Source organism: Diuraphis noxia, unplaced genomic scaffold, assembly GCF_037042655.1.
Source record: "Diuraphis noxia isolate RWA-SAM2 unplaced genomic scaffold, SU_Dnox_SAM2 contig0004, whole genome shotgun sequence".
Lineage (NCBI taxonomy): Eukaryota > Metazoa > Arthropoda > Insecta > Hemiptera > Aphididae > Diuraphis > Diuraphis noxia.
Genome location: NW_028301714.1, coordinates 14,274,750 through 14,292,642, shown reverse-complemented (window position 1 = coordinate 14,292,642; position 17,893 = coordinate 14,274,750). Strand labels below are relative to the sequence as shown.

The following is a 17,893-nucleotide window of genomic DNA, read 5'->3' as shown; positions in this document are numbered from 1 at the left end:
GATAGTCATACTCATAATGGTAAGTAGTTTTTAAATAATAAATTATTTTAGAATTTAATTTAAATTATCATAATTTGTATAGTTATTTTGATATTTTAAATAGGATTTGAATGCCTATGACTTTACCATATTTCCATCAGATGATGATGATAGTATATTAGATACTTATGAATATGGACTTATAAGTAGTGAAGATGAAATACAGTTTAATACAATTAGTGAAGATAAAATTAATTTTAATATAATTAATGAAGATGAAATAATTGTAACCAATAATTCTACTGAAAAAGTATGATGATACTAATTATCAATAGTTATTTTTATATTTCCAAACAAATTTAATATTTTTATGCCATATTCTATGATAAACTTTAGTACCTAGTGTGGTAATAGTAACTATAGTTTTTATTTGAATTTAGCTAATTTTAAATCATTTTTTGTAAATCACTTTAAATTGATAAATCCAGGGGTATCGCTTTTTGGTACTCAGATCCCCTCATCCCCAAACGTTAAATATCTCGGGCTAACTCTTGATCGCTGTTTAACCTGGGCTCACCACATCAAAGCCAAAACATCACAATTAAATTCCTGCTTACAAATGCTCAAAACCCTAATAGTTAACAACCAACACTCAAAACTAAATATTAAAATACTCCTTTACAAATCTTTCCTAAAGCCAATTTGGACGTACGGCTTACAGCTATGGGGTAACGTAAAAATTTCCAATCTAAATAATGTTCAACGGTTCCAAAATAAAATACTAAGGAAAATTACCAACTCTCCACCATATTTTTCAAATCACTCCCTGCATAAAGACTTACACATGAAAACAATTCAGAAAGAGGCAAAAAATTATCATAAACGATTCCACCTACGCCTTAACTCTCATCCAAACGAACTTATAAAAAATCTAGCTTCATTAACCATTCCTAGTAACCCTCCTCGTCGCCTTAAGCGTAAATGTTGCAGAGACCTACTTAATCCCTAACACAAAAAAAAAAAAATAATAATAATAATAATAATAATATTAAGGTTAAAACAAAATAATTAAAGACGTAAGTGTCATCGGTAGGTGGCTTCTTCATTCAAGATTTCATTATATTGTCATTGTCATTAGCTCATACTCTTATTGTGCCGATTGCGTATAGATTGTGTATTTACTAATAAAATCAAAAAAAAAAAAATCAATTAGTATAAAAATAATTTTCTATATTTCTATAAGCTCAGTGCCTAAAGGTTAAAAATATGTTTGTAATTTGCTAGTTAACACCACTTTTTTTTTATTAAATTCCTTTCCTGCAATAAAGAATGATAGTAATACCTATACATTTAAATTAATTTACTTAGATATTACCTATTATGTAAAACAATAATAATTCCGATATGGTTTTTAAATAATTGGTATGTTAACAACAATTTAAAAACTTCATGTTTTTACCTTAGTAATTATATAAAAATTTATTTAATAGAGTAACACAAAATAACACTGTATGTTTTGTCCATAAAAAAAAAATAGTATAATTCTAACAATGAAAATGATCCTAAGAATGCTATGATAGTGATAATGATCCTGAGTATAATCCTTTAGAAAATGTAATTAATGACTCTATTATGTTACCATCTGATGATAATCTTGCAAATATTTTACCACTCACAGTAAGTTATACAATAGGTATATAAATATTATAATTTTAATCATAGTAATTGCATAATTGTTTGGCTCTTAGATTTAACATCAACCCAATCTGTAGTATGTTTTACACGTTTTCTCACATTTTTCTCTCATTTTATAGCAGTTTGCTTGCGTTTTTTTTTAAGTAATGCCATTTTCCTATTTAAACCATAAAACAATTATGTAATTGCTCTTAGTAAGAGCCAATTAAATAGAAGAGAGGAACATCTTAACAGAAAGGGACAAGATATAGATGCTGAGAAAATAGGACCACCATGTTCTCAAAAATGTAGAATGAAATGTTTTGAGAAAATTAACAATACTGATCGCAAAAATATTTTCAAATTGTACTGGGAAATGGGTGATCATGACAAACAACGTGAGTTCTTAGCTAGGTATGTGAGGATAGTACAAAAAAAACAAATAACAGTTAGCCCATCTCAGTCACGTAGAAATGTATCAAGAAAATATTTTATACCTATAAATACTGAAGAAATTCAAGTGTGTCAAAAAATGTTTTTGAAAACATTTGCTATTTCAGAAAAGGGATATGCAATATTTTCAAAAAAAATAATAATTCACCAATTTTACTTACAGACCAAAGAGGCAAACATACTAACCGCCCACTAGCTATTAAAGACAATGTTAAAGGTTACATAAAACAACATATTGAAAGTTTTCCTGTTGTTGATTCCCACTATATTAGATCTGAATCTTCAATCTACCAGGAAGTATCTTGAAAATGGCCTTTCAATTTCTAAAATGCATAGACTATATTTAGAGTGGATTAAAGAGAAACCTTTTACATCAACACCAGACAATTATGATAACATCATAAATGTAACACTAAGGCAGTACACTGACATATTCAACAATGAATTCAATTTATCTTTTTTTAAGCCAAAAAAATACCTGCGATGAATGTGACGCATATAAATTGGCCAGCTTAGAAGAAAAAAGTAAGCTACAAGTTTCATATGATAAATATTTGTCTAACAAAACAATTTCAAGGCTACAAAAAAACTGATTAAGAAAGGGCACGAAATGATCCAAAATATTGTGTTACTGTCTTTGACCTACAAAAGGTATTGACTTCTCCGCAGAGTGAAGAAAGTAGTTTTTACTACAAATAAAAATATGCTACCTACAACTGTACAATTTATGACATTGGTAAGAAACACAGAAACTGAAGGTAATAGAGGATCAAATGAAATAGGAACATGCTTGTTAAAATGTATTGAACTTTTAAAGGACAGAGGTGAAGAAGAATTCACCTTCTACTATGATGACTGTGGTGGACAAAATAGAAATAGATATATTTATTCTATGTGGGAATATTCTTTCCTTAGGAATTAATTTTTTTCCATTGAAAAAGGACATAAGTCAAATAAAATATTCTAATTATGACTTAAAGTTAGTTACAGAAAGATATTTAAAAAAAATACAATTGTGATTTACCATACAACAATAAAAAATACAAATATTAAAAAAGCTTAAATGTTAAAAAGATCAAATCCAGAATAAGAATTTGATTTAGAAAACTTAAAACTGCTCTCCTGAAAAATTATAAAAAATGAATTATGTCCTTCTTCATTGGGGATGTCGAATTATAGTACTATATTTATTAAGTAATTGTATTATCAATGGTTTTTGCTAATGAGTATTGTATTCACATTTTCACATTTTGAAGTTTATTCATGTTATATATTTAATTTTGGAAACAAATGATGTGTTTTTAATGTCAACAAAAATTTTACTTTCTTAATTTTGTGCGTTATGTATCTTATTATTTACTAAATTAAACAATAATGTTTAGTTAGGTACGTAAAAAGATTTAACTATCTAGTCATTAATAACCCTCTATAACTACATCTAAATCTAAAAAATTACCAACATTTAATGTGGTCAGATTTATGATACATAAGACTACACTATCATGGTTGTAGTACCTCCGTATAAAATTATAAAACAACTAAATTAAAGACACTCGCCCAACGCCCAAGACAAATACAAATATGGCATTATAAAGATATAACAATATTATCATTAGTGGCATATTATACTAACATAGAATTACAGTGAAAAAGGGTAGCAATTTAATCAGGCAGATGGTTTATTTTTTTTTTTTTGGTTGAAATTATAATAGTAAAATTAAAATCGAATATCTAAATAATTAGTATGAATAGGTCAATAGGTATATTATGTAGAAAAATGAAATTTCTTGATTAAACCTCTCCTCTCGCGTGAAATATCGGATTTTGCCACTAATACGTAACAGCTAACGTTCATCTGTTAGTAGTATCCACGATTTAAGATGGTACTATCTTAAATCGTGGTAGTATCCCGTAGGCCCGTCTCCCGCTGCCACTTGTAGAAGTTGTATTTTTAATTCTGCAAGATTTATTACTATTTACATTATGATATATCACAATTAGACATAATATAAGTTATACCAAGTATATAAGTATAAATCCAGATTTAGATGTATCACTAGATTGAGCAAAAATTGTTTTAAAATAAACAAGTCAATAAAATATTAATAGTTTTTTTCGTTTCGATCTTAAATTATTTCAAAACGCATTAGTCACGCGGGCTTTACGACCAAATCGTTTCAATCAGATGCACCAACCATAAGTATGACTGTGAAAATTTCATCCCCTATATGTGGCCAGCCTGTGAGCGGCTGCCACTTCTACAACGTCCTACCTACCTACTATACCACGGAACAATTAACAATAGTAACAGCTGCGGTCGTGTCGGTGAGTTCCGCAGGTGAACGCGGTGATAAATGGTAATTATTTTTATTGGTTATGCGTGCGTGTGAATCTACGTCGTATACTCGTATGATATCAGTAACGGAATTGAGTATTGCACGTTGTACGACGCCACGACTATAAATTTCTTCATTCTGCCAGACGGTCTATTACGTCTCTCCTGTTCACCGCTCCTCCTGTATTATTTGCTCTGTTTTGTGGTTACTGCCAAGTGCCGATTGCCAGCAGTGCGAAAGCCGAGAATTCGGAAAATCGCGTTATTAATCAGTTCTTACAAGTTCCGGATTACGGTCGTCGATCACCGGATGTTACTCTGTGGATGATAGTTTCCGACGGAAACGAGTTAGCTTGACGAACAAACGGGTATGATGAACACGTTAATATTATTGCATAGTGAAAATTTAGTGGCGCACTGGCATTTGCCATGTGATTTATTGACTACGATTACCGGTGACCGGTGTAAATTTACATAGTGTTGTCATAACACGGCCTTAAGCCTACGAATTTTGGTATGGAATAAATTTGGTAAATCTTGGTGTCAATATTTCACCGAAATCGTCGCTTTCGAGACTTAAGGCTTAGAAATATAGTAAAATAAGATTAATCGAGTTTTGTAGTTTTAATGACACATTCATTACTCATGTTACAATATTGTATAAGTATGAATTAGAAAAATAAGAGATTGACAATGCGCAACTATTTATTTAAAAAAACATTTGTGGTATTTGTGTAAAATGTAAATGTATGCACAAGTAAAAGAAATTGAGACGTATTGCAGCAATCGTTTTGAACAACATATTGTCAGCTTGATGTCATTTTTAAACTTTGCCTTCGTTTTCTTGTGTCTTATTAAATTATGGGTGTTGGGAACTGAATAAATGCTATTTTTATTCAATATAATATCTTATATAATTATGTTTAGTAAATTTATTTATTCTGGGAAAAGAAAATCATACATCTTGAATTCAAATTTCAAATATAATTTGTATTTTTTTAAAGTTCTTTCACAACTTTATTTTGCAGGTAATTATGTCATCGTATCGTACTACTAAGACTAGTTCACGACCACCAAGCACAAGTACCCCTACAATATTAAAAAAACGTAACGCACAGTTAAATAATGTACCAAAACAAAAAATACAATTCAATCTTGTTGATAACTTGAAAGCATTGCTTATTAGTTTTGATCAAAATAATGACAAAGAAAAGCTTAAATACAATAACCTTATATGTGATATAAGAGATGCTGGTATTGAAATTAAGGTTAGTATTTTTTCATTATATTAATAAATAAAGGTTTGGTAATTTAAAATTTTAATGATTCTAATAAATAAACTATAAATAAATAAAAAGATCATAAAACTTGAAATTTCAACGATTGCCCTTTAAGTTTGAAAATATCTACTATATTTTTAATGTTTTTGAACTAGTTAGGTAAGTCTTTCTTTTAAAGATAATTTATATCTTAAAAATATAAATAAATTATCTACATTAAGAACATTCATATTATACTTAAAGAGATACAAAATGCCAAAATTAGGTAACATGATAATACCTACTTCTAATGTATACATATACATTCAATTAACTAGATAGTACCCTTTTTGTTCATCTAGAGCTTTTCATTTTAGCTACCTATTTAATTTAATTGTCCATAAAAACTACATAGGTGTATGAACAGTGACGGCTCGTATATATATGCACTACCTACCCAAACTCAAGTAAAATAGAAAACATAAATCAATAATACAACTAATTATTTGTAGTGTTATTACCTATTAAGATTATTTTTCAAAATATTAATTCAGAATATTATGAAAATAATATAATATTTGGATTGGGTTTTTCAAAAACCAAACAGCCTGGCGATTGTCCGCGATGGAACGGTATTGAAGTGTATTATAGTGGTGCAGTAGTGCACAGTGCACACAATCGCTATGCACATTTGTACAGATTAAAAATTAAAACAAGTCGAAATACGCAACCCATGTTATAATGAAATTGATGTGCACATAACTTAATAACTTGTTTTTAGTGAATTATTTTTGACGTCACTGCATCATTGCGTGTCTGCATCGGCATTATAATTAATCTTTATTATATTCCGATTAGCTGATAATGTTACTCGATCATTATCAGATATTCAAAATAACATTTGTGTTAAACAAAATAAAAGATAATTGGTAAACAACTAAAATTTGTAAACAATTATTTAATACAATTTATAATATATATTTATTATATGTCTATAAATATTGTATTGGTTATATTTTTTTTGGATGTAGATTACTTAAATAAAAACCCGCGAGTCGCCACTGTATGAATTAAATTTTTAACAGTTCAAATCTGCATTTTTTTCATACTTATTTAAAGACTAAGTTTCTCAATCAAGAGTCCTGTATACACTACTACTTTCAGTTTTTTATTATTATTTTATTAATTAAGATTGTAACGTATTGTTATACAAAATTATTAAATAGGTTTTAAATTTTTAACTCTGTAGTTGCCAGGGCTTACATCTGTTCTGTCTTCTGTATAATATTATACTATTATGTTATTAAAAAAAAAAATAATTTTGAATTTTAAGGAAGCTAGTATTTTTAATATTTTTAGAAGTATATAAAACTGTAAAAATTACTGTTTGTCTAAACTTTTGACATGTACTTTTAATTTATTTAATCAACTAACAAACTACATCCATGTATTTTAATGTTTTATTCCCGTGTACCTAACTTCCATATTTAGTCAATTTTGACTTTCCAACTACGAGCTTTTGATACAAAAAGATACTTTCATTTTTGAATTTCAGTTAAAATAGTTGTAATGTTTTCATCAGGAAAGAACCTAATTAACAATTCAAAAAATCTATAATATCTTTAAAATTAATAAATTGCTTAGATTTCATCTGATGTTAATCAATCTGCAGTCTATATAGTTTATGTATTGTAATTTAATTATTTGATAAAACAAGCAAAATATAAGATAATTAGACAAATATAATATTATTTAATATGAATCAACTAAATTCTCATAAATAAAACCACATTCATGATCATATTCGGAAGTTTTTGTAATCAAAAACTGATTTACAACCTAACTTGTAATATTTTTATCTGATTCATCAAAGATGAATCTATTACAGATTACACCCATGCCCAAGAATTTGTCCCAAATGAATAGTAGCCGCCTGATGCATATGAACTTGGTCAAGTATAATGGGGGTAAAGAAAACAACACAGGTCAAGATTATACAACATTAACGATTACTTAAGAGAGCCTTTTGGTGCATTAACAGGTGAGAATTAAAAGGTAAAACTGGTATGCACAATAATTGAGAGAACTCTAAGCTCTACAAGAATTGAAGGAAAAAATAAACATACTTGGGTTGTATAATCCAAATGAAAATAATGACTTTAATTAAAAGAGCTTAACCTCTCATAGTGCAAGTGAAAAAACATTGTAAATTTTTATCTGTTTGTAAATCAAAACTAAGTACTATTGCTAATCAGTCATTACACTATAAAGGATAGAAAAAAAGAAATGCTAATAAAAAATAATTTAAATATGATATAATAACCCAAATCTTTTTAAAACTGTGGTTGGGAATTTATAATTTTCATTCAATATAGTATTTATTAAAATGTTTTACAGGATACTGAACTTGTTGCTCTGTTGAAAGATGCAAGAAATTGTGTGAATATTTTAAATGAAAATCTTACACTTTTTGTTAAAGTTATTTTGGTAAGAACATTTAATTATTATATTTTAAATAAAATTATTAATATTGCGTTTTTGTCAGATTTTAAAATGGATGAACAGGAGTGATGAAGTAGTAAATGAATACCGTGGCTTTCTACTTGATGTTTGTACTGCGCACAACTATCATACAAAATTTGCGATTGAACAACTTGTAACATGTTTCACTCATGGTAAATATAAGATGTTGAGTTAAATTGTTACCAAATATTATTTTTTCTTCAACTGTTATCACAGTGGACAATACTGTTTTTGACCGTGTCAATGGAATGCCTAGTGAAGAAGAAGAAAGAGGATTTCAAAATGTACACAAGACACTTGAAGCTCTTTTAAAAGTTATTCCATTGTAAGAATTATAAAATACATATATAAATATATATATGCATTCATTTTTAATGTAAAACATATTTTTTAGAGCTAAGGATTTATTAATGACAGCTCTTAAAAAAAAGTTTCCTTACAAAAAAAATGGTGTTGAATCCCATCTTCATTATATACACAATTTGTTATTTATAACTGAATATCAAAAATCTTTAAGAAAACAAATTCTTAGTCTTATTGTTAGCAAGTAAGTTATAACATACATTTTTAGTTTCTATTTTATAAAGATTTACAAAATATAATCCTGTTTAGGCTAGTAGAAATTGATGTTCATATACCCAGAGAAGAATTAGATAGGCTCGAGTCCAATGTTAATGTTGGAATTGAAGACATATTCCCTATGGATGTTGATGGGGAGTGTATGCAAATAGATCCTGAAAAATTTGAAGCAGAAAGTTTTTCGCATACGCTTGACGTTTGCTTAAAAAGGCTATATATGTATATGAAATCTACTTGTCATGATCCTGATGGTGGTTTATTGTAAGTATGATCATATTATATCAATATTTAAATCTACCTCATAATTAACTTAACATGTATATATATATTTTTTTATCAGGTGGAATGATACCAAATTATTATACCATGACTTGTTATCAGTATTTGAAAGTGAAATTCTTCCAACATATAACAGTAGTCATATTCAATATGTAATATACTATTTTCTTAGTTTTAAAACAACACTAGCAGAGAATTTTAGCAATTGGCTGTGGAAAAAATGTTGTGACTTGTCAGCATCATCAACTTTACGACAGGCTGCAGCCGGTTATTTAGCAAGTTTTCTTTGCAGAGCACCATTCATATTAAATAGGTAATTTAAATTGCATTAGTGGCAGACTGTTATTTTGGTCAAGACATACCAATTTTTTATCCATCATACTGAATGACCATGTTATATGATAGTACTTTGTTAAAGTTATTTAAATTTGTTATGCGTACTTGAAACTACTTTTCCCAATTTTCCCCCTTTACCCTTCAACTATAAATTTGGTTTGAATATTTTTAACTCTGAAACCTTTAAATGTGGACAGATTGATTTCTAGTAGAGATTACGAGTTCAGATCAGTTTTCTGAAGTGTGGTCGCATTATTAGATCGACCTGTCAGACGGATAAAAAGTATATACAACTGAGCATAAATTGTTAACCATTCGCATGCACATGCAGAAATAATGACTTGTTCATACTCTGTTATTTTTTTTACACACATATCACTTACTATGCATACAATTTGAACTCCTTAAAAACTGTCCTTATGTGAATCCCTTAACATTATTATAATATAATACATGTATAATTATTATTATTTATTTTAGTGTTCTGAAGAATACTCTTTATGAAATGTCTACATGGTGTAATAACTATATAAATAGAGTAGATAAATCAGTTAAAGTAGTGAATGAAGATTTGTTAAGATGGCATGCAGTATTTTATTCTATGTGCCAATCATTGTTCTACATTATTTCTTTTAGACATCATGATCTGATGGATAGCAAACGAAGTAAATAATTACACAGTTTTATAGATATTTCTTTAATACAGAGTGATCCATGTTAATACACTAATTATCTTGAAGAATATTGACTTTTATCATCCAAATTTTTATTGGTGAACTACTATCATCTTTTGATTTTTTAATGGTAACATATAATTAAAATATCATGAATTAATAGAATGGGTTTTTCATGAATCTACATGTTAACATTTATATTTTTCATTGATTGGTTTGTAAGATACAGCTCCTCAAAGTATTAATTGTTTTTACTATTTTTCCAATAATTTTAAAGACTGGAAGCTAATGATAAATTTGATATCGCTAAATCCAAGGTAACAAAAAAGATCCAATTAGTCAATAAGTTTACTAATGATTAGTTTTCAAAGTACAATATTAATCTTTAATTGATTGTTATTTATTTTGTTACCTTGGATTCAACGATATAAAATTTGTCACTAGCTCTAGTCTTTACAATTTTTGGAAAAAATATAAAAACCACCAATACTCTGAGGAGCTGTATCTTAAACCAATCAACAAAAAATATAAATGTTAACATTTAAATTCATGAAAAAAATGGTTTTAGAAAAATATAAACCTAAAAGTTTCAAAAAGAAGTTAATACTTTCGTGATAATTAGTGTACCCACTTAAATGGATCCACCTTTTATATGTTTGATTGTTATTGGATATATTATATATTTGAATTTTATTTTTACAGATTTGAAATTTATGGAAAATTTAAATCTCTCTAAAATAGTCACAAGTAGATTAAGCCCATTACGTTTATGTTGTTCAACAGTAGTCAATCGTTTTGCACATATCACTAAAACTTATCAGTTAACTTATTGTTATGCAGTAATGGATGGACACATCAGGATCACTGACCAATCAATCAAAGATGAATGGCTGTATTCCTTCTTTCCGTTTGATTGTTATGTTCTTCCTAGGTTAGTGTTGTACTTTTTATTAGATAATAGAATTATTTTATCATTGAGACTTATCTATTTGTATATCATTATATAAGATATGTTATTATTTCTTAATCAATAATTACTGAAAAACTAAATGCATGGTAGGCTGTGATGTTTAATTAAAATGTTGCTATCCAATAATCAAATATTTGACATAATTAATGTGCTTGGTTTAAAGTCAATGAATGATCTTTATTTTTAAGTGGAAAAATGGTAAAAAAATTAAAATGTACATAAAATAAATTAAAAACTTTGTTGCTTTATAGTTTATTCAGTTTAAGAATTACCGCCCATGATATGTCGAAAATATTTTGTGTATAAGTATTGTCAACTTCAGTTTTAAAGAGACATCAAGATTTTTCGGTTGATGCTTAAGAGGACGCTACACCCGCATGTGTTGTCTCTGTCTTACAAGTGCGTAACATTACAAAAACTGTTTCGCGCAGGAAAAAACCAAGAAAGCTACAGTTATAACTAAGAAATAAAATTTTCACCACATAAAAAGGAGAATTTTGTCTGTGCAATATCATTTTTATTTTTTTGATATCACTTAAACAAAAAAATTCTTATTGTTTTTTAATACATTAATTTTGTGTTTTTTAAGCATGAATAACTTTTTTGTAGTTCTGATATCGAAAAAATAAAAACAATATTACACAGACAAAATTCTCCCTTTATATGGTGAAAATTTTGTTTCTTAGATATAACTGTAGCTTTCTTGGTTCTTTCCCGCGCGAAACAGTTTTTGCAATGTTACGCACTTGTAAGACGTAGACAACATATGCGGGTGTAGCGTCCTCTTAACTAGCCATTCGTAAGCTGAATAGTATATATAAAATATAAATATATTTTGACATAATTATTATAATGATATTGTTTTTGATTTTCAAATAAACATTTTAATTTTTTAATATATTATATTATATACTTGTTTTACAGTTAAAATTTTGGGTTAAAGTGATTTAAAAATATTATTTATAAGCAAAATAAATTATTTATTCTTGCTTTTTTCCAAAATCATTATAGAATAAGTAAAAATATGTCATAATAATTAACAACTATGTTCATTATTTTTAGGTCAAAAGATTTTATTATGCCAGATTTGTATAGACATTTTGATGATGATATAAATAAACATGCTAGTATTGATGATGAGGAAGATAAAGAATCGGCATTGCTTAATGATACCATGGATATCAGCCCAAGTATGTTATCTACAAGTTCACCAGCAAAAACTGATTGGCTTGGACAATTAGTGAATCAACATCAATAAACTGCATTGTTTTGTGATTGTTATTTTTACTGTCTACTATCTAATAAACTATTTATATTTTAAAAGCATTTAATTTCATTTAAAATTTCATTATCTTCTTTCTAGAAATTATAGCAATAATAATAATTACTATTTAATAAATGTCCAAAGCCATAAATTACTAATATAACAAATATGGATTATATATGAATAGAATCAATACGTGTCATATTATCAAGATAGATAATTAATACATATTATAATAAAAGGCTTAAACATTGAAGTTTAGTAACAATTTTCTTATTATATATACATACAAAGACATGATGGTATAAAACCAAATTAGTTTAACAATTTTATTAAGTAAAAAGCTATCATCAATTTTGGAATAAGATTAATAAAACAAATGAATAGTATGATTGTTATTACATGAAGCAAGCGACTTATCAATAGATGTAAAAGCTTTTAAATGTTGGACAGTTTAAGGAAACCAAATGAATTATGTTCTAAAGATGATTATATTGAGTTATTAATTAAATTAAAACTGACATAAACTAAAATATATCTATACTCTGTTCAGCAAAAGAACACGCCGATTATGTGCATCCCCCTGCTATCAATACTAGTTTCCTTACACGGGATGTTGAGCGGGAGACCTAGCCAGCCGGCAATAAATTATAATTTAAATAGCATAAAATGTTATTTCATACATACTACATTGTTTAAGTTTTATTAAGAATCGGTTGAAATGAATTCCAAATAATTAAACCATATTCTAATACTAGCTGAACTAGTGCCATGTGTTACATCTTAAGCGATTTAATGTAGATAAAGGCTCAACTACTTAAACATTGGATTTATGACGATATAGATCAGAAAAAGAATGTGAACATGAAAGGTCTTTCTTATGAGTGTTGGTAAGGGAAGAAAATTTTAAAAAATATAGTTATTTTTGCTTAAAAATATAATAAAATAACATTTATCATTATTAACATTAAATTTAAGACAACTGTGAAGGATGTAGACACTTAATGATTCAATTCATTATGCAAGTGGAGCAATTAACCTTAAAATGAATAATATGAAATCATTTTTAGTCTGGCATATAAACTAAAATTTGATTTGTTAAAAAATAAATACATATTGTACATGGTTTATATATAAAACAGTTAATAAGAAAATTTTCTTAGTTACTTTTAAATTTATAGATGAAATAATTTAGTGAAAGGCTAGAGCGTTTGAAGAGGTGAAAGTGTTACCTACTACATTGATATTACATTTCATAAATCATAATTTATTGTATAAGAATTCCAAATAAATACTAACTATGAAAGAGGTCCAGTCATAAAGAAAAGCGCCAGAGGCATTGATGTCTGGACTTTTGATAACTGGGGTGGTAATTGTCTAATTGATCTGAGAAAAATTACCTCTGCTAAAGTTTTGCAATATTTTCTTATAAATTGTGTTCAAGGCTCACAATAGATTTATATAGTATGAAAATTATATTTATTATTTACATGATATCCATTGAAGTATTAGTCTATTATTGTACATGGGTACCTATAGATATATTAGCGAATGTTTACAAAAGTACATTATAGTACCTAATAATCTTATTTCTGTGGTTATTAATATTTATTTCTAGCAATATAACATTTTTTCATCTATTTGTCCATCAGAAAACTGGATATCGTGTCTCTGGAACGTTTTGTAGTTCTTGCATATTATAGGCAGTGGTGGGACTCTTAGTGACATAGGTACCTAGTTATTTTATTTTGTTTATAATCCAATTCATATAATTATTATATGATTTGGATACATTGTATTATTATAATACAATGTAGATAACAAATAATGTATGGTCCGAGCCTAAGGGCTAAGGTTAAATTGTTAACCTTAGGATTTAGTTTAATAGTCTGATACAAAGCTTTGTACAATAGTGAAACTAAAACATAATATGTTATTTACAATCCATCGTTAGGTTGGTAAGTACTAAAAAAATAACGAATCTTCGTCAAAATCGACCTCATAGGCCTATCGCTTCGCCGCTCAGTTAGTCAGTTATATACAAGGTTATTTACCAAGGGCCTACCCCAAATATTATTATTCGATTTCTAATTTTTGGTATTTTTTAAAATACCCAAGGACTGCATTTTCAATTATTTAAAATCGCTAAATGTTTAAGAGGGCTCCACACCCGTATGTATTATTTCCGTTTTACAAGTGCATAACATGGCAAGTTTAACGCTCAGCAGTTCCCATTTAGCTCCGTTAGCTTAACATTTAGAGTGTATTGATCCGTTATAAAATTTAAAGGTACCTAACATTAAAATGTTCAAGAAAATTACTTTAAAATATCCATTATGGAAAAAAAAATACTTGTATATCAAATAATAATGTATTAATAAAAATAAGCTAAAACATCATTAACTCTGGCCATTACAAAGTAATAACGACGATATTCACGATAATTAGTGAGAGACAGTAACAAGCAACTATAGTCTATATACTGTGTTTAGGTATAATATTATAATAATAAAATTCGATACAGCTGATAATAGTGCGGCAGTTTTGATTTATCATCTATTTAACAATTAAACCAACTTATTTTATTATTATGTTGGCTGGAATTAAGTAAACAGATTAAAAACTGTATGCTGGCTACTACACATATTTTCATTACCTATAGTTATTACGACGAAAGTACTATATAATAATATAGTATGTTTATTTCGTTGAGTGTTTTGTGACTCGGTTATTGTAATTTTGTACATTGTTATTTTTAATTATATTCAGACTTTCAAACATGAATCTAATATTTTTATTCAATGCTTTCAGAGTCAATTTTTTGTTTAAATATTTAAATAGTCGTTTTACGAAAATTTATTTTAATGTTTTCTCATTCAGGTTTTGTAGGGAATTGTTTTTCAGATAAAAAAATATATCATAATAAGACACGATTATAATTCAGACGTATCTATATTACGATACCTTTTCTAAATATACAAATCAAGCTACCTACATGGTTATATTTAAAAAATTTGCACCGGATTAAAAATGGTACGTGAATAAAATTTAAATTATGTAACTGACGTTGTAAAGCTTTGCAGGATAAAAGAAAAACAATTTATGGTGATATAATGATGGTAGTAATCAAGTAAGCTGGAGGTTTAGATATTTATTTTTAGAAATAGTATTTATTTTTATTTATTAATTATTATTAAGGTTTCAAATACATAGTTTATTAGTTTACAATTGTTTCATAACTAATTTAACCTTTGAACATTTCATATTTTTTGAATTTCAACTAGTCGCAAGAAGTTATCGTTGATTCTCGGTCCTATATATTTGATGTGAGCTCAGCAATCTTGGCGAAGTCGATTATTCTTTTTTCTTGTCCGGAGCCGAATGCTTCTTTGAGTGAGGTGGAGTTTATATTTGTCTATGTTCGGACGTTCGGTCTCCTTATGTATTAAGTGGGAATGTGTGAGTGGTGAGTTTAATGTGCCTGATGTCTCAAGTTGGATGTAGCCATGATTTCATCGTGTCGTGTGAGCTTGATTACTGGGTTTGGCCATTTTGTGGTAGATAGTTTTATTTGTTTAAGTTTATTGTTTTTGTTGGTTCGTTTTTCCCAGAAATAATATTATTAACTGTAATTTACAACGAGTAACTAGAAGTAGTATAATATAGTATTACTATAGATATAGTATATATAGCTAGATATAGTATGTAGTAGCTGCTATTATTACATATTTTGTTATTTATAGTATAATCTAAATTATGTAGTATAGGTAGAAATATAAGGAATGCCGTGTTAAATTCAGTAGGCAACTAATATATATATAAATATAATATTTATTTTTTATGTATAGAATACGTTTATTATTTTTTCTAGAGTCTGGCGTCAGTCTCGTTTTAAGGACTACCGATGACAATATCGACGTCTTGAATTTAATACGGTATATAGGGGACATTGGGAGAGTTGCGGTTAGCGAAAAGACACATTATTAAATCTACAAGTATTTATATTTATATTAACATGCATTATTATATTGGCTAAAATACTGTGTAACATGGATAAATCTCCTACGGTTTCTCAGTTTCTCTTATTAACGTTGGCCGGCAATTCACTCCCATTCTCCTCTTTGTGGAATAGGCCTACATGGGGACACCACAATAAAAAAAACGCGCCTCTTGCAATACCTCATGTGACATTAAATGCGACATATTATACATTGTCATCGTTTAATAAGCTAAGGTGGTGTGGAAACTTGCAATGCATTATGCTGCAGTCTGCAGTAAATATGCCAAAATTACCAAACTAAATGTTAATGGTATTTACTAGAGAATTATATAATACTACAATTTATTATATTGTACAGTTACAGTGGCGTAATTAGGAATTTGTCTTAGGGGGGGATAAACATTTTTTTCCACACAAAATACTTAGATTTTCAAGTACAATATCTGGGAAAACTATTTCATCAAAAATTCTTAAACTAATATATAGGTACACAAAATGTATTAATAAATGTGCTTTAAAATTCTACACAATTTAGTACCTATACAATATTATAATAATTTCTTCAAAATGTAAATTTTGAATATATTAGAATTAAAATTTACTTTTAAATTAAATAATAATTTATAGATTTCCTGATATTAATTATATTTAATATATTTGAATATTTCGTCGTGATGTCAGCACGATAACACATATAATTCCATAAGCTTCAAATTAATATATAAATATACACATTATATAGGCTCTGGGGGGATATATCCCCCTCACCCCCCTTCATTACGCCACTGTACAGTTATTGTAGTAATAATACATATCAACACTACTAACTATAGTTTTCTTTAACACATTGGAGACCATCTGTATTTAAATATAAATTGCCATTGCGTTCAAGACGAATCACACGTCTCGTTACGCTTTTGTTAGTACCTATCAATCTTTGAGACCAATTCGCCCCCTCCTTAAATGATCTTCAGCTGATGTCAGATCCACTCATTTAAGTCTATGGGCGGTAAAACTCTAAATCCAGGGGCGTCATTTGGGGGGGTCAGGGTGTGTGGATGCGACCCTTACTTTTAGAATGTTACAATTGGCCTGCCCCTTGCTAAAGCCTAAAATAATGCACGATCCACAAATGCACAATTATCTATATGATTAAAATCAAATTGTAATAACCGGTCTATAATGTATGGAAATAATCGAAAGCAGGATAATATACATAATATACGTATGTATATCTATTTTTAGATGGCCTGCTTGAAACTTCGCACACCCGAAAAAAAACCTGAAAAAGCCCCGGTCTTAATCTGTTCACAATGGTCACATAGATACTGCTTTCAAAGTTTTGTTTTTGTTTCAAATGTACCCGGGACAATATGACGATCTAACTCTTGAAGTTGGCATCGGAAAGTATAACTTCTGTAATCACTTATCACTTATCTATAACCTTAAAAATGTATAGAAAATTCGAATGAAAAAGCCAAAGCGCACATGGGTTTTGTTTAGATAATTTAATGTACTTATAAACTTGATAATATAATTCAAAAATTATTATCCATATTCCATACGAA

The 17,893-nt window shown here is 28.0% G+C and overlaps 1 protein-coding gene across 5 annotated transcripts; it reads left to right on the top strand.

Moving 5' to 3' along the window:
- On the top strand, window positions 1–12,384 carry LOC107173648 (RNA polymerase I-specific transcription initiation factor Tif-IA-like). Of its 5 annotated transcripts, none has more exons than XM_089226485.1 (11): window positions 1–19; window positions 5,470–5,709; window positions 8,098–8,187; window positions 8,246–8,375; window positions 8,440–8,548; window positions 8,618–8,770; window positions 8,836–9,063; window positions 9,143–9,394; window positions 9,898–10,082; window positions 10,794–11,022; window positions 12,124–12,384. In XM_089226485.1, exons 1-11 carry the CDS (start codon window positions 17–19, stop codon window positions 12,317–12,319), a joined length of 1,815 nt encoding a protein of 604 aa, XP_089082611.1. In that variant the 5' UTR covers window positions 1–16; the 3' UTR covers window positions 12,320–12,384. The 5 variants fall into 5 exon arrangements, with proteins under 5 accessions (XP_089082611.1, XP_015379749.1, XP_015379752.1 ...); XM_015524263.2 differs by lacking the exon at window positions 1–19 and adding an exon at window positions 4,469–4,809; XM_015524264.2 differs by lacking the exon at window positions 1–19 and adding an exon at window positions 7,574–7,741 and having other exon boundaries at window positions 5,531–5,709.
- Window positions 12,385–17,893: the final 5,509 nt, after the last annotated feature.